This window comes from Erpetoichthys calabaricus, chromosome 1, assembly GCF_900747795.2.
Source record: "Erpetoichthys calabaricus chromosome 1, fErpCal1.3, whole genome shotgun sequence".
Taxonomy (NCBI): domain Eukaryota; kingdom Metazoa; phylum Chordata; class Cladistia; order Polypteriformes; family Polypteridae; genus Erpetoichthys; species Erpetoichthys calabaricus.
Window position 1 is genome coordinate 48,908,589 of NC_041394.2, and position 17,860 is coordinate 48,926,448.

Here is a 17,860-nt window from a genome sequence, read left to right on the forward strand (position 1 = left end):
CAAGCACGTGGGGGCCATACAAACTAATGAGTACGATTTTGAGTTGTTGCAATGAAATTTCGGCAAAATGGACTAGCCTGCTGCATCATTTTTCACTTTGATTTTCAGGGTGTCTTTGATTTCAGCCCTCTATAGGTTGATACTTTTCATTTCCATCAAACGATGTGGCATCCTTTCATTCCTAACACATTACCCAGTCCATAGCAGTAGAGATCTCCAGCATGACTTTTCCCCTTGAGATCTGATGTGTTTTCAAAGTGTTCCTTTAATTTTTTGAGTAGTTTATTTTCCTCTAGAATTGTGTTTTGCAGCAACCATCAACAAAAGCCAAGGCCAGTCACTAGGAAAAACAAGAATTGATCAATGGCAGGAATGGTTTAGTCATGTGCAATTGTATATAGCATACTTAAGAGTAAGGTGCTCCAGTGAATTAATATTAAAAAATATATATTGTATACAAAAAGTACTAAGTTAGCTACATGGTACATCTGATAAATCCAATTAACCAACAGCACTGTAACTGAGGCACATTGCCTTTGGAAATGTCCTGGGTGAAGCCAGGTATCAAAGCTAGTAATACTGTATATACAATAAACATATCCATAGTATATTTACATAAAAGTATACCAGAATTACAGAAAACTGTAAATCAGTAGATATCTGAAGTCCTTAGACAGGGTGAAAGTACATAAGCAGCTTTACAGAAGTAGCTGAAGAACTGGCCTTGAAGCCATGTGGTTATAGTTACCACTAGCTCACAAAACGTGACCCCAATTAGATCCATCTGCCTATTTCCCCCCAAATTATGCAAAGGCTGCTGTGCAAAACAGGCTATCAAGTATAATAAAGGTATAAAAGAGTAAAAACCTGCTACTCTTAAGCAAGGGGAAATCCTTATGAACCAGAAGTCATCGTTAAAGAAGACTTTTCCTCTTGAATGTCCACATGGCACATTTTCTTGTGACATAACTGTGTGGTTTTACAAAATTAATAAATAGTTACTTTACAAAACAAGCTGGTACATATTTCAGTAGGGGCTTTCCATTGTTTTCTGCTGGCTGCCAGCTGGAGGGTGAGCAGTTGTGTAAAGTCCTCCTGCTTCCTTACTGATGCTGAATGCTTCCCTAAAGTGCTCAGATGTCTTATTCATGCCCTAACCCTAAGTGTTCAATTTGGTCTGCCCACAGGCATATTATGGACTTTGAATGTTATCGGTGACCTTTTTCACATGTGCAGGCTATCCCAAGAATGTATTAGTAAATTGACACATACAGCCAGATGTGGATATTCAAAGAACCCCGGGCCAGAAATATCCATGCAGAAACCTGAAAAATCTCCCAGTAATTCGTACAACACCTTACAACTTCTATGTGTTATATATGATGAGGTTCATGCTGTGAAGCTATCCTTAGAGTTTCATTTACATTTATTTGCTTGCCAGACATTTTTTATCCAAAAAGACTTAGAAAAGAAGTAAACATAATCGAGTTACATTAGGCCAGGACCTGTTTGTTCAGCAAGTGTAGTAGCACAGGTAACAAAAGTTGATTGCCACAAGTGAAAAGAGGTAATAACTAATAAATTTACAATCATAGATTAAACATTCGATAAAGGAATTAAACTTAATGTAACAACAAATCAACCAACAATATGAAAGATCACAGTGTAATGTGTTTTTGTCTCCTTTGATCAATTGGACAGATATTCACAAAACAGATGGGTTTTCAATTGCTTCTTAAATACAGTGAAGGAGTCAGCAGTTCAGATGGAGGTGGGCAGCACATTCCACCAACTAGGAACTACACAGAAAGAGTCTTGATACCATGCAGAGTCGGCATCACCAGATGCTGCGACCTGGCAGGCCTGAGCAGGCAAGCAGGCATATAGCACCTCACCAGTGTCTCCATGTACACAGGTGCTGACCCATTGACTACTCTGTAGGCAGGCATTCAGGATTTGAACTTAATGTGTGCTGCTACAGGGAGCCAATGTAGCAACCTGAATGAGTGCCATGTACCTGTCTCGGCTGGTTAAATACAAGATGGGCTGCTACATCCACAGCAGCTTGATAGCACATGTGGTTACTCCTGCTATTAGTCCAGACTTGACAAGACCAAAGCCTGGACAAGAAGTTGTGCTGCATATTCCATCAGATAAGGTCTGATTTTGCGGATGCTATGCAGCATGAACCTGAATTAATGAGAAGCAATAGAAATGTGGTCATCAATTACCACCCCAGTGTTGCATATGGAGTTGGCAGGTGTTAGTGACAGTGACCCAAAATGTACAGAGGTGGGGAGTTGAACAGACTGACTGGCTGGGATCACAAGAAGCTTTTTTTTGCCAGATTGAGCTGTAGATGGTGGTCCTTTATCCAGATTGAGAGATCAGTAAGACATGCAGAGACTCTAGCTGGTACCATGTTGTCTTCAGGAGGGAACAACAGGTACAGCTATGTATCATCAGCATAGCATTGATAGAGAACTCATGGGATTGGATGATGGAGCCCAGTGAGATAGCGTACAGAGAGAAAAGTAAAGCACCCAGCACTGATTTTTGGGGCACCCCTGTGTATGTTTCATGTGCCTTCCACGCCAGGACACACTGTAGGATCTGCCCAAGATGTAGGACTCAAACCATCTAAGAGCAGTCCCAGTGATGCCAAGGTCAGAGAGGGCGGCAAGAAGGATATTGTGGTTGACTGTGTCAAAGGAAGAGGAAAGACAGAGAAGGATCAGAACCGATGACATATTGGAAGCTCTAGCAAAATGTGTCAGTAGAGCCGTTTCGGTCGAGTAGTTCTTCTTGAATCTGGACCTTGTTAGTAACAGCGCAATCAAATGAAGGAAACTAGAGAAACAGGCCTGTCATTGTTAACTAAGGATGGATTGAGTGTTGCTTTTTTGAGAAGTGGGGTTATCAGAGCATGTTTAATGATGCTAGGAAAGGCACCAGAGATAAGTGAGATGTTAATGTTTGTAACTGCAGAAATAAGTGAAAGGGAGATGGTCTGAAGGAGATGTGAGGGGATTGGGTCAAGTGGACAGGGAGTGGGGTAATTGGAGAGAAGGTCAGAAACATCAGTGGCAGAGAGAATGTGGAGAATGTTGGGTGATGCTTGGGACTATTCCAAAATGAGGTGGCAGTGAGGATGAAAACTGAATAGTGATAGCAGCCATGCAATCCTGAAAAAAAGGTAGCAAAATCATCAGCAGACAAGGAGTTTGAGCAGGGAGGTGGAGGGGGATTAAGAAGGGCATGTGTTGGTGGTACTGTTAATTCTGGACTGATAGAACCTCACCTTAGTGTTGATGGTGGCAGAAAAAAGGTTGCAAGAAGGGATTGATATTTATCCAGGTCTACTTGAGCCTTTGACTTTCTCCATTTCTTTTTGGCTGCCTGTGCTCAGTCCGTTGATTATGGAGTGCTTCATAAAAGCTAGGGACTGGAGAGTCTTTCACATGCTGGCCTGGAAGAGAAAGGACAAACATCATCAAGGCAGGAGGATAGAGTCGAGCATAGGGTGGGGGAGAGCAGAGGAGAGTATGGAATAGAAGTGGGTGGGAGAGAGGGAGTGGAGGGAAGCAGCAGAGAGAACTGAATAATAATAAAAATTTTCAGATGTGTGTAGAGGAGTGACAATTGCAGTTGTAGGAGTGCAGTTGCGGGAGAGAATGAAGTCAAGTAGTGAGTCAGTGGGGCATGGAGTTGTGTGATGTTGAAGGAGAAAAGAACAGCAAGGAAGTCAGCAGCAGGAGGGCCATCCAGGTGGATGTTCAGGTCTCTAAGAATTAGAACTGGCCTGCTGTCATCTAAAAGGGAAGAGAGCAGTCCATCCAGTTCATCAAGGAAGCTCCTGAACAAACCTGGAGGGCAATAAACAACAACAATGGTCATGTTAATTGGAAAGGAGACAGTAATAGCATGGTATTCAAAAGTAGTGAAGCTACATGCATTACTCCGGGGGTGAATCTCCAAGGATACCCATCCCCCTAAACGCTACCAGTGGAGTGGGAGAGGTTAAAGGCAGAGGAAAGTTCTGTAGGTGTTACATGATTTTCTGGTTGAATCCATGTCTTTGTCAGAACCACCACTTGTATACCTCTTTGGGTGGTGAAAGCTGGAATAAAGTCTGCTTTGTTGACCACAGACTGGCAGTTCCACAGGCCAAAAGCGAAGAGGGTGTCTGATGTGGTGGCCTGACAAGCAGACAAAGATGGTCTTGATTTCTCCCTCGCCTGCTAAAGGGGTGAGAGAAGCATCTTGTGTTAATAACAGGAATGTATCGTTGACACATGATGAAGACGACTTTGAAAGGAATGCAAAAAACAGCACCTTAGTTAAATAAGAGTGTCCATTGCCGTGTCTGGTGTCCTTGCATAGTGGAATCAGACAGGTAGGCCTGCATTATTACACAAGTAGGTCTTCATGCCTGGGCCGACACTTGCACAACAGCGCCTTAACTCTCTTGAAGTAGGGAGCAACTAAGAGAGCCCAGCTGTGAGTCTTGAAGCACTTATTAACTCAAAGCCAGGGGCGTTAAACAGATCGAAACTAGGCAGTAAGCAGGCAAACAAACAAAGACACAGGTCATTCGCTATACTTACAGCAGGCCAATAAACAATAAAATCAACTTAATAACGATAATAACAACTAAACACAAATAACTATTTGCAATGCATAAGTACAAATCACCTTCTGGTCCAAACCTGAAGACACTTACCTTTCTCAAAATAGACACCTACAAACCCAGAAGTTTCAAGTGATGATGTAAATGATTCTGTAAATAGCTACATCATTTTGTAAGAAAAATTATTTTAAAATTGTGTGGGAAATTGAAAGTGTTCTGAAATAAGAGAGCTGCATTCATTTTTGTCAACAATTCTGAGGAGACGTGCAGGTAAGAACTTTATTGTACATACGACGATAGACTTGAAATTGGAAATTGCAGAACATGGTGGTCACCAGACATACTGTAAGTATGTGCTGTCTACTTCAGAGTTGCTATTTTTCACCGGTGAATGGAGCAAAGTTCTCAGGGGGCCATGAGCCAGCAGTGAAATGGAGGGCAAATTGTGCTTATCTGTAGATACTGAGATTTGTATCTAGTTCTGAGGCAGTAAATGCGCATGTGTCTGTAGAGACACTTAATGGTTTCTGTTTGGTTCTACTGTTTTTCACCTCCTGGTTCAAAGTATTATTCATGTCTCAAGTGGGTCTCATGCAGATTATTCAAAAAGGAACTATGATTTCTTTCAGTGTTTACAGTTCGCAAGCATTTTCACATATTTATGATACCTATAGGGTAATGACATCCTCACATCTTCTACAACTCTGTGATGGTCAGTTTGATTTCATACACCATGGTGTAATGGTCTGGTAACATCACCTCAAGAGAGCCCACCAAATTATAACAAGTTAATGAAAAGGGCAGGCTCAGTTATTCGGACAAACTGGACTCCTTGCAGGTAGTAGCAAACAAGGGCATTAAAACAAAACTGTATGTCATTATGAACAATGCCCAACACTTTTAGCCAATGAATCATTCTTCAGAAGGGTACCAAGAACTGCTACTGGGGCTCCGTTATAAAAACATGCACAATGCCTCACTGGGACTGGGACTGCCAAATCAGACATTTTTTCTTTTTGGCATTCTCGTGTTTGTGTTCAGACTGTAGTGTGTGTCTATCTATCTATCTATCTATCTATCTATCTATCTATCTATCTATCTATCTATCTATCTATCTATCTATCTATCTATCTATCTATCTATCTATCTATCTTTATAGAGCTTCTGTGAAAAATCACAACAAGAACAAATAAAGTTCTATCTATCTGTTTACGAAGGCTTCCAAATAATTCAGGTTAAATTGCCCTTATTTTGGTTGTTTAAATTGATATTCCCTTAATTGCCATATTTATCCCATGGCCACAGCCAACATGGTTGTTCCAGTAGAGGGTACTGAAAGTAGGACATGAGAGTATTGTGATAGCTGGGCAGTTAAGAGTTTCTTTTATAATTTGCCTTTTTAACTGTGTTCTCTTTATAATTGTGTGCCATAAGTGTGTTCAAATCAAATGATCTTACTATTCAATTACTTTGTCGCTTCCAGATATTACAGTAGAGTTGTATGTTTCTGCCTTTTCAGTTATGCAACTGGTGATAAAAATGACTGAGCCGCCTGGATTTGAGTGTTTTCATGTGTAGAACTGCTTTGGCACTCACGCCATCCAAGTCTAGACTGCAGCACATACCAGTCATTGTGACAGCCATTGGCCTGCAATAACAATGAATGAGCCTTGAAACTTCCTGGGCGCTGCTGTCTCATAGTAAAGAAGCAGTAAGCGTTTGTGCAGATGATGCTTGTTTTCATACCAGACACAGTCACATGCTTTCTCTCCACTCAGCTGCCATGTTTCCATTTATATTTCTGCTGAGGTAGGAGATAAATTATATTCAATGCAATATGCCTTCCGTTCCCTAAGGGTTTTGTATTTGTTTTTTTTTTTTCAGGTCATAAGAGAACCGCCACCACCTACTCCAGACGACAGCGAGGTAAGCATGCTGAGCCTGAGGAATGCTTTGATATGAATTAGCGTTTTATAATAAAACTAGGGAAGCAGCCAAAAACCCTTGTTTGAGATTCTTGAACCAACACAGTGCTCACCCTTGAGTAAGCAGCCAGGCCCCAGCTCTTCCCAGTGTCAGGATCCACCATGAATTTAATTTATTTTGACTCATTCTGAATATTTTTCCCATGTTTGCTTTATGAGAAATCAATTTTTTTTTTTTTTGATTTAGGTTCTTTATTGTCTTTGTATTGATAACAACATTGTGTGGGTCAGCCTTTCAATCTATGAGGCTTCCCTGGTGCCTTTCATGATGATGACATGGTTATTTAAGAATGAGACGCTAAATGATGCGTCATGATTCTTTGTGTAAAATTATTAAAATACCAGTAACGGCGCACTGCACGATATCGTGCAGTGAATACACTTGACTTGAGCATTCCTAGTTTTCATGCTTTCTCTGTACATTTAGCATTTGTTTGCTCAGAGGTTGATGCGCTTGATGTTTCCTGAGCAGCTCTTCTTTTCTCCACTCTAGCATTAAAATTGATTAAGTCAGTGTTTGTGTTGCAATTACTTAGTACGTTTTCTTTAATTGTTCACTTAAGCTGGCACTTAAGTCCTCAATCTGCCTCAAGAATGATTTAAGATATGAAGAGGTAGCGGAAGTGACGGCGAAGGTGGTAGGGATGAGAACGGCACCCTGCTGGCCGCTGCTGAGAGTTGATCCTATAATAAAATAAAATAAAAATAAAAAGAGGAATAACTTTGGTGGTTGATCAACACCCCCGAAAGCAGATAGTAGATGTCACATAGTATATGTGAACCAAATTTCAGGTCAATAGTTCAAACGGTTTGCAAGCTACAGGTGATTTAAAATCCTGGACAGACAAACAAACAGCCACGGTAGTGTATTATATATAAAGATATTGAAATAAATTGGTTAGGTTGTCTGGTATGCGTCTTCACTTCCTTGGCTTTGAATTCTGTTTTCCCTCATAATTTTTACTGATTCATTTACTCTTGCCTTTCCCTCCATTACATTTGCAGTGTTTTGTGCTCAGACCTAAGCTACATTAAAATAAAACAAACCAGCAGCACCATATTCTTGTTTTTTATGAAAGTTGTTTTTGCTGCTCACTCCCACCTAGCAAGCTTAAGCTGTGAGGCGTAGTGCTGTCTTGCACACTCTCCTTTTCTTTGCTGGTCTGGGATGAGAATCATACAGTAACATTATACACCTTCATTCAGGCCACAGCTCTCCCTTCTCTATATTGGTACCCCTTACTGTTGTCTTTTCAGGTCACCTGGCAAACATTCAGACAATGATGCCCCCTAGAGGCCCCTACACTACCACACTGGCATAAGCCGAACCTCTCCTGCTCACAGTACGACTCTCGTTCTCCCAGAGGCCTAACTACAGTGCCTTCAGAAAGTATTCAGGCCCCTTCACTTTTGACACATTTTGTTATTGTGCAGTCGTGTTCTAAAAACATTTAAAATTCATTTTTTCCCTCATCAAGTAACACTCAATACCCTAGAATGACAAAGTGAAAACAGGATTTATAGAAATTTTTGGAAAACTTGCTAAAAATGAAAAACTGAAATATCACATTAACACAAATGTTTAGATCCTTTAATCTGTGATTAGTTCAAGCCCTTTTTGGCGGTGATTCCATCCTGAAGTCTTCTTGAGTCTAATGTGATAAGCTTCACACTTCTGGATTTGAGGATTTTCTGCCATTCCTCTCTGTAGATATTCTGAAGCTCTGTCAGGTTGGACAGATATCTTCAGGTCTCTCCAGAGATATTTGTTTGAGTTCCAGTCTGAGCTCCGGTGGAGCTACTCAAGAGTATTCACAGAGTTATTCCTAAGTCAATCCTGTGTTGTCTTTGCCTTGTGTTTCGGATCATTGTTCCGTTGGAATGAGAGCCTTTGGCCCAGTTTGAGAGCTCTGGAGCAGGCTTTCATTAAGGGTATCTCTGTACTTTACTCTGATCAGTGTTGCCTTAACCCTGACTAGTTTCCCAGTCCCTGCAGCTGAAAAATCAGCCCCACAGCCTGACACTGCCAACACCATGGTTTACCATTGAAATGGTATTGCACAGGTGATGAATGGTGCATGGTTTCTTCCAGATGCGATGCTTAGCACTGAGGCCACACAGTTCAATCTTGGTTTCATTTGCCCAGAAAATCTTGTTTCTCATAGTCTCAGAGCCTTTAAGGTACCTTTTTGCAAACTACAATCAGGCTTTTAGGTGTCATCCAGCCTCTCTGCCATAAAACCCAGATTGGTGGTGTGTTGCTATAGTGGTTGTCCTTCTGGAAGTTTCTCCCATCTCCACAAAGATTCTCTGGAATTCAGTCAGAGTGACCATTGGCAGACTGCTCTAAGAGCAGTCATGGTTGTTCCAAGCTTATTTCATTTAAGAATTACGGAGGCCACTGTGCTCTTGGGGACCTCCAATGCTACAGAATCCTGTCTCTAAGATCTTTAGGCAATTTCTTTGACCTCATTCCTTGTTTTTTGCTCTGATCCACATTGTCAGCTGTGGGGGCTTCTATAGACAGATCTGTGTCTTTCCTGATCATGTGCAATCAATTGAATTGACCACAGGTGGACTCCAAACAAGGTGTAGAAACATCTCAATGATAATCAATAGAATGAGATGCACCTGAGCCAAATTTCAAGTGGTATTGTAAAGTGTATAAATATTTGTGAGATTTCAGTTTTCTATTGTTTGCATATTTTCAAAAATTCCAAAAATGTTGGGGTATTGATTGTTGCTTGATGAGAGAAAAAAATAATGTAAATGATTTTAGCATAAGCCTTCAGCATAACAAAAATGTGAATAAAGTAAAGGGGCACTGCATAAACACTAGAAACACCTCTGTGTGCCATCCTAATGAAAAACAAAAGTCAGAGATTGCGTCAACAATGGTTATTCATTCTACAAAAAAACACAAGGAAAGAATTATCAATTTTAAAACAAAAATTAACAAATAGATGATACAGCAAACTTTGATCCCACTGAGCATACCTGTACAGTTTCAATTCCTTCTCTGTTATGTGAGTTGGCTTTGTCATTTGCACAACATCCAAAACATGGTGTCTCAAGCACCCAAATCCTCGAACTCACCTTCTCAAGTCTCTCCATCTCAACCTCTGTTCCTTTACTATACTGCCCACGCCACTAAAGCCTTTCTCCTAAGTCACTTTCTGAGTACAAATACCAGGAACCACTGTCGTGGAGTGGCCGTTAACCAATCATGGGATTACTTCTGAAAAAATCTTTGGAATCACTTAGCAAAAGCTTTCTCAGGAGGCCCCAGATATCTTTGTACTCCTGAGCCCTAATTTACATTTACAGCGTCAGACATCTTTGGTAGTTCCTTAACAGCCTGCTCTTGACAATATGCCACTTGTTCCCTGCAGGAACCTTTGGCCGAGCTATATAATTCTGGAGGAATGTTTCCATCCTATTGGCAGTCAGCTATAATGTCTGTCTTACTTCAGTTCCTAGTAATTCCTTCCAGGGAACCATTCAAACTACATTAGCAGAGCATAATGTCTCCTGGTAGTCCATATTCACCCACATATAAAGAGTAATCAACAGAGTGCAATCATCTTTTAAATTATACTGTAAATGCTGTCAGGCATATCTACTGTGGTATGTCCATTTCAGCCTTTGCAACTAAATACCATCTCAAGGTCCTGTTACAATATTAATATGGCCAGTCCTAACCAAACCCTTTAAGTCCTTGTCAAAGCAGGGAAGTACAGAGACTATCCCAGCAATGTCAGGATCAAAGCAGTTAACCAAGGTGCACAATTTAAAGTTGCTAGTTAATCCAACACACTCATTTTTGAAATGTAAGAGGAAAACTAGAGTGTCGGTGGGAAACATGCAGACATTTGCAGATTGTATAAACTCCACAGACAAATTCGCTTCCTGGGGCATCAGCAATAACCAACTATATTTATAGGTGGAGTCATCCCTCAACTTAGAATAAAGCCAAGATGGACTGATTATCAAAATAGAAACCTTTATTATGAAAAGAATAAGAAGGGGTAAAAACAAAATCAGTTCAATAAACACAACAAAGAAAGAAACAAACCCCTAATGCCACTCTGAGGCTTCCTAATGGGGTCCAAGTCCCTGTTTATCAAGTAGGAGGGCTTGCACAGCGCATCTTCCAGCTCCGTAGTTCAGTTAAGTCCTCAGTAAAAGGCAGCTTTATATACCACCCCAGGGTCACTTCCCATCATGCCCTGGAATCACTTCCTTGGTCAAGGCCATCCTTCCAGATTAATAGTAGGGTAGAGTTTTGTATAATATGCTTTTAAATTGACTTTATTTTTAACTGTGCAGATTAGTTAGAAATTTATAGCACCTGTAAATAAATTGACTAAAACAAACATTTTTGAAATGTGTTGTCTTTTTGCATACAAGTACATTTGGCCAAGTCCATCTATGGATCCTTCCATTGTCTGACCTGCTTATCCAGCTCAGGCTTATGAGGCCTGGCCAAGTCATACGCTGGCTTTTGTTTATGTGTGTTTAATTCTCTGTTATGAGTCTCTGCCTTTCTCTCGCACTCATTCTTTTACTCCACTAAGTGCCTTAAAATTCTGTAATTAATATTCTGTCAAAACTCCAACCTTTAATTTGAACATAAACACAATAAATGCCATGTTCTCTGTGCTCTATTTTTCTTCTGTCTTCCATATGCTTCCTTTCCCCTAACTCTGTTTTCTTGGCTTGAGTTCCCCATCTGTTGTATCGTTTCTTCCTCACTTACTCCTCAAAACAGGAAATGCCACAGAATTCATGAAAAATGCTTTGCTGCCTAAACATGGATTTGCTCAGAGAGCCAGCCAGTCTCACAGCAGACCCTCCAACGCACTGCCTGGTCTTTGATCCCCGTAGTAGGTGTTTGTGGGGGTAGCTGTTGGGATACCACGGAAAAACAAAAATTCTGGCACTCCTTATGCCTGGCAGTCAGGAATGGAGATTACAAAATCTGTTTTCCTCTGGATGTGCATTAAGTGTGGACTTTACTTAGAAAGTATTTTTAAACTTTTTCCTGGCATATTTAAGCAAGATTGAACTGCAGCTTAATATTAAGGTATAGGTTCATCAGTTTAGATGATGACACATTAAGTCTACCAATCCAAAACAGACTGCTAAAATCTAAATGAAGAAGACAAGTATTAAAACACCTTAACGATGATGTGTTTGGTTAAGTTTCCAAACATAACAGAGCCCTGAAATCTTTCCTTTTTCCGCATTTCACCTTCTTTCCTTGTAATTTTTAGGGGTGCATCCTCCTCTCACATTTGTCTTTATGGCTTTCATTCCTGACAATTAAATCTTCTGTAAAAAAAAAACCTCTTGAATCTTAAGGTTATGTTAGCTGTCAGAAAGACTTAGAAGTAGAGGGGGAGTTCAAGTTGTGATCCCCACTGTTGATTTTGCCAAAAACGTGAAAATTTCAGCACTCTGTCTGGAGTTTCTTTGCTTAGCTTTGAATGATGGCTGGGTGTTCTGGGTGAGAATTCATGGTATTTTCCAACACAGTTATTAGTCTCTGTGGTACTAAATATAGAAAAAAACACAAGAAATTCATTTTGTGGTATTTTTACCAAAAAGGTAAAAAACTTTGAGGTTGACACGAAAGCCATGACAGTTAACTGTTCTGACCTTCTGCCAAGTTGCTGAAGGATCTCCATCTCTGAATGTTTGCCATTGTTACGGTTCACTTCAGTAAGTTTTGGAGGAGGAATTCACGTATTCAAGCTCAGAGGAGCTCTTACAGAAAGGTCTTCTGAATTGCATTTTTTTAACTTTACACTGAAGATATCAAGAAAAGTGTATTGTATGAAATATTATTAATAGTGTACTGACTGGCAAGGTAGACAGTCTAAAGTTGTGAAAAGGACCGGGAGATGAGAAAACACTGAATCAGAACACTGGGGTGTCAAAACAATTGTCCACCTAAACCAAAGCATAAACCAAAATCAAAGTAAAAAAATGTTAGTATTATTGAAAAGAAATTTCTTAAAACCACTCAGAAAGCTACAGCAAATCCAAAAACATGGGCAATGATAGATGTGTGACGCCAACCTGTTTACATAAGAGCACAGAACAGTGCCTTTACATATTTAGAGTGGCGTTTACATGTGTCAAAGTTAAAGTCAAAGAGCCGTTTGAGGTTATTGGGTGAAGCCTTTGTTTGCATGGCTGGAGCCCTATGGTACAGTGCAGGCAATGACTGAATTACAGCTGTTGATTGCATTTGTTATTCGTGCGGTTAATTACAGGAGTATGTGACTAGTGAACATTTCTTATGTCCTTGCAAGTTACTAATAAACAGGCCCTTGGAGTCAGAACACCTCCTATTCCTGCTTCTACCAGTTCTTATTACTTCTTAACCTTATACTTAACAACAGCAGCTCAGCACAGTATGGGAGGTATTTTCTGCAAAAAAGGAAATGAAAATTAAAATTATATCATGAAAATGCAATCTCTCTTCTGTGATTTTACTTTCAAAGTCTACGTCATTTGCAATTTAATTTTCAGCCTGAACACCAATGAAGCTGCAAAAATTAAAAGTAAAATGCAAATAAGCTATGGTGCCACCTGCTGCTTATTGAACTTTAATTTTCCACTATGTGTTTTCATTCTCAAGTCCTCAACATGCAAATAGCATGGGTCAATGGGTAGGGTTTGCACCTCGATTTCCCACAATTCTTTGTCCTTCATAGCTGTAGGCACTTTCAAGACCGTATTATGAGCTTCATAGCGAAACCACCTCACAAAATTCTGAAGACCACTATTAATTGTAGCTCTGAATTATGAAATTATTAGAATTATGTAAATGAAATTGCAAAAGAGCAATTACATTTTTAATTTATAATTTTCATTTTCATTTCCTGTTTTGCAGAAAATACCTTCTATAACACAACTCAAAGCGTTCTCTATGAGTTCTAAGGGTCAAAGCTCATAAACAAAGGTTATAACCATTAAATAGTAAAAATCCTATTTAACATTATTGTTGTCTAGAGCAACCAAAATCAGTAAACATTTACCTTATTGATTGATTCAGGTAAGTCTACAGCAGCATAAGGCAGTTCAAGTGTAAAGCAACATACCCAAAATCAGAGAGGGGAGAAGTTCATTAAACTTTTAAATTCATTAACATATATTTTTTTACTCCAACATGATTGTTTATCAAATCACATATTTTAACCTGTTTTGGATAATGAAAGGTTTCCATTACTGTGTTAGGTAATATCCTACATGTTGTGCAAAATATGGCATTCTTTTGCACATGGAATACTGAAATGCATATTGAAAGTTTTATCAGAATAATTACAAATATTTTACTATAACTGTAGCCAGAGGTAGCTCACTAGCTAGCTTTGGCAAAATATATTTCTTGTACAAGTGACAAAACCTTTACATTAGGATAATGTTCTGTTTTTTTGAAACTGCCCAAATTAAAAGAGTAAATCACTAAAGAATACTTTTTTTTTGTTTAGTTTTTCATAATGAGGGAAAATTCTCAAAATTGAGGGCATTTGTTTTGATGATGGGAGGATTTTGATTGTAACCCTGATGACGACCCAAAGATGGAGTGGAAAAGAAAGAAAAACATTTATAAATACAGAGTAGTGTTAAACTTATTACCAAAATATATTAATCTCTGAAGGAAAGAATAATTAACAACTAGCCTATGCTATGCAAAATTTATAACATCTTTTACCCCAAAGTAAAACAGAATACCTGCACTAGCTGTCCCGATTGTGCACCCCCAGTTATGATCTACCTTTAAACTTGATATGCTAAAAGAAAGAACAGAAATGAACATAGATTATACTATATCTATAAATTAATGTTTCCTGAGGCCTATGACAGAGGATAACTCAGTGCTTCAACAAAATGCTGCAGTCTGAGAGTGCTGTTTCATTTGGCCACAAGCGGCTTCCCAAATTGATGGCAACACCAGAGGAATGAACAGCAATTGGAGGCCCCATTTCATAGGCACAACTGTTTAATAAAACAAATGATTAACAATCAAGCAGAACCTAAAAAAATATCAATATATAAATAAAACGTGAGAGCCTGGGGCAGAGTGGCAGCCTAACCTTGACAGCAATAAGTCACAATAATACATTTGTATATTTTACAAACCCCCAAGACGCTATTCTAGAGTTGGAGGACAACAGGTCACAGCTGAGTGGCTACAGCTCATGTGGAACACCATGGGAGGCATTTCTAAATATCGCCAAGTCTCACAGTTTATATGTTGAGTGTTCAGAAGGATAAGGAAGGGGTGGTCCAAAGCTTGGCGACTTTGTATTGAGAAGCTTTTCAATGTTTTCACCATTTCTCAATAATCTGTTTGTTTTCAAAACAGTCCTCTAATGTGGAGAGAGTTTTTGGTGTGTAGCAGCTCAAAAGAGGAGAAGGGGAACTTTCTGGGGTAGGATCTGTTATATTAGAGTATGCTGAACACAAATCAGTGCCCACTTGTACTTCTGTGTAGCAGTCCTATGATGTTTTAAATTGATCAATTTTTTATTTGTATCTTTTTTATGGAAAGAAAAAGACAGAGTGCTAAACATTAGTCTCCAGTTTTGCCTTTTGTGCACACTAACCCAGTGTTTTCAACCGACAAAAAGAAGACTTTTCAAAATCCTCCCTAGAGCTTTACACTTATGAAAATGCAGCCTCAGCATTGTAACATGGATTGGTGAAAATGCAAATGCAGACTCTAATCACACTCTAATTTATTTGTGCTTATCATGTGGTCTTTCTAGATTGGATCCTGCGCATTGTGTCTAATTATCTGAATGCACAGAAGAAAACCATATTCCAACACAGCAGACATAGAAGAGTTGCTTTCCACGGTGCTTGTTATTTTGCTTAGCTGTATGCATCTAAATGGTGTATGTACAGTTTGAATACCACATACATGCTCAAAAGGCAAAAAATTCAGTGATTGCTACAGTTTTGCGAGAAATCCCTAGACTTGTGGCTTTACTATCAAAGCAAAACTGTGTGGATGTCCAGTGTAGGCGGATGACTATGCCATATACGTTTTTGATCATTTTAGTGTGGATGGAGATACTTTTGTAAGGAACGCTAGTGAGATCATTTTCATTTAAAATGAATGAAAATGTAGCAGTGAGGACAAAGCCTTAGTGGCAACAGGTTTTTATTGATGCCAAACCCGTTAATTAATGCAACATAAATCATTTCAGACTTTTCCTTGGAATAGCATTTACTATTGGTTTGCACAACAAAGACAAACAAATAATGACCTTACATTTATTAAGAAAGGAATTCATGAAAATTTATGAAATGGTTACTGATTTGCAGACTTGAAAACATTTCAGGCCCTGCAGGACTCCCAACAGGCATTTCAACTAAAATACATTTTAATTAGAGGGGGCACCACGGTTAGTTAGCTCTGCTGCTTCACTGTTCTAAAGTTCTGGGCCTGATTCTTGGTGCAGTCTAAGACAGACAAATATAAGACAGTATGAGGAAAATGATCAGGAGAAGAGACAAGTCAGGAAGTAAGCAAAGATCCGAAATATGTTAGGCGAGTGTCAAAAATCAGTGGAGAGCTAAAATTCATTACTAATTTAGTAATCTAGTAAGAATCAAAGGTCGTTATCCACAATCTCAGACACAGACATGACCTAAATGATGACTTTTTTATCCTGTCGCCTCAGTAATACCACAGGTCATGCACCCAGGTAAGCACACAAACAAAAATCCGCAAGCAACACTAAACAAAATAGCAACAAAACAATAAAAATAAAAATATTGAATTCTTTATATATTCAAAAATATTGAAGTGAGCATCTGCTGAATTCTTTCAGAAGTGTCAAATCATAAACCAGCATAATTAAGAGAATCCTTATATTCAAAAACCCAATATAACTCTCGGTTTGGGTGGACTTTTGTTTGTTCTCCCCATATCAACACGAGTACTTTTAGATACTCTGATTTCAAGTTAATTTCACTGTTAATGTTAAATTGACCCCACGTTGATATGTGTGACTGTTCACTAGGATATACTAGCATACCAACCAGGGCCGCTTCCTGCCCTGTACCAGTGCATCTAAAGATACATTTGACGTAAAGAGAAACTTTTTCTTTAAACAGCAGATCTGTGAGTGTGAAAAAGCAGCAGCTTACGAGACCATCACTGAGTTCTCCCTTCTTTCGGTTGTTAAATCAGATCAGCCAAACAATCAGAATTTCTTAGAATTATTATTTAATATAACACTTTTAGTAGTGAGTGTTTGTGACCTTGAGGCCACATCTAATGCTGCTACAAAGTTTACAGACAACTGACCACCCAAGCCGACTGGACTTACCAAATTCCTAGAGCAGACCTCACAGAGATACTTTGGACCAGACAGCTGTTTGAAAGCGGAAGAGTTGTTATTCTTCTCCTCTCTTGATCCATCCTTGCAGGATTTTGCTGAGTTAAGAATTCTTTTAATAATTATACATAAAAAAGAAACTTTTTGCTTTTTTAAGAAAGAGAGTGAGTTAGAGAAGAACTCAAATAAGAAGCTTCAGTTAATTAAATGAAAGAAATCGGATAAGGGGCTGATAAGCCGTTTTGACAGTGAACATTAGTCTCTTTTACTTCATGTTTCTGTATGATTCAGTGTGCCAACACAATGGAAAAATAAAGTCATGCCTAGGACAAGCAGTACACAGAAAAGAGAAATGGCATTCATTTACACTGGCTCTGCCAAGGGTTTCCTTCATCTTGTCAGGAGACACCATAAGTGACAGTGGTCAGACTTGCCGTGCTGCCAGCAATCACTTCTTACCTTAACTCTTTTATCTGGATTAGGCTGCCAGTCCACAGTAAGTACACAATCATTTTTGTTAATACCCCTCAAATACAAAGAGCACATTTGAAAAATGAAAAAAAAGAGTGGAGATCAGTAAACTGTTTAGATATGTCCATTAAATGTGATGCTTTTCTTCATAATATTCAGAGATATGGCCATTATCATAAGTGTGGTCCTTGCTATATCTCTACAGGGAGGAAATTAAAACAAACACCAGAAATGTATAGTGATGGAGGTGCATGAAGCATTGCTATGGGTGCTCTTGTACACTGATGATCTCAGATTGATGTCAAAATGTTAAGCAGGGTTGAAGGAGAAAATACTGAACTGGAAGGCGAGTTTGGAAGGTAAAGCCCTCAAAGTGAATGCAGAAAAGACCAAGGTGATGGTTAGAGGTG

General features: G+C 39.1%; 1 protein-coding gene across 1 annotated transcript in view; it reads left to right on the top strand.

Annotated features, from left to right (window-relative positions):
* The window catches only part of LOC114645829 (anthrax toxin receptor 1-like), a 242,445-nt gene that overhangs the window by 90,215 nt on the left and 134,370 nt on the right, over positions 1-17,860 (top strand). The window contains exon 14 of the mRNA XM_028794072.2: positions 6,515-6,556. Coding sequence (XP_028649905.2) covers positions 6,515-6,556 — 42 coding nt within the window. The remainder of the gene's footprint in view (positions 1-6,514; positions 6,557-17,860) is intronic.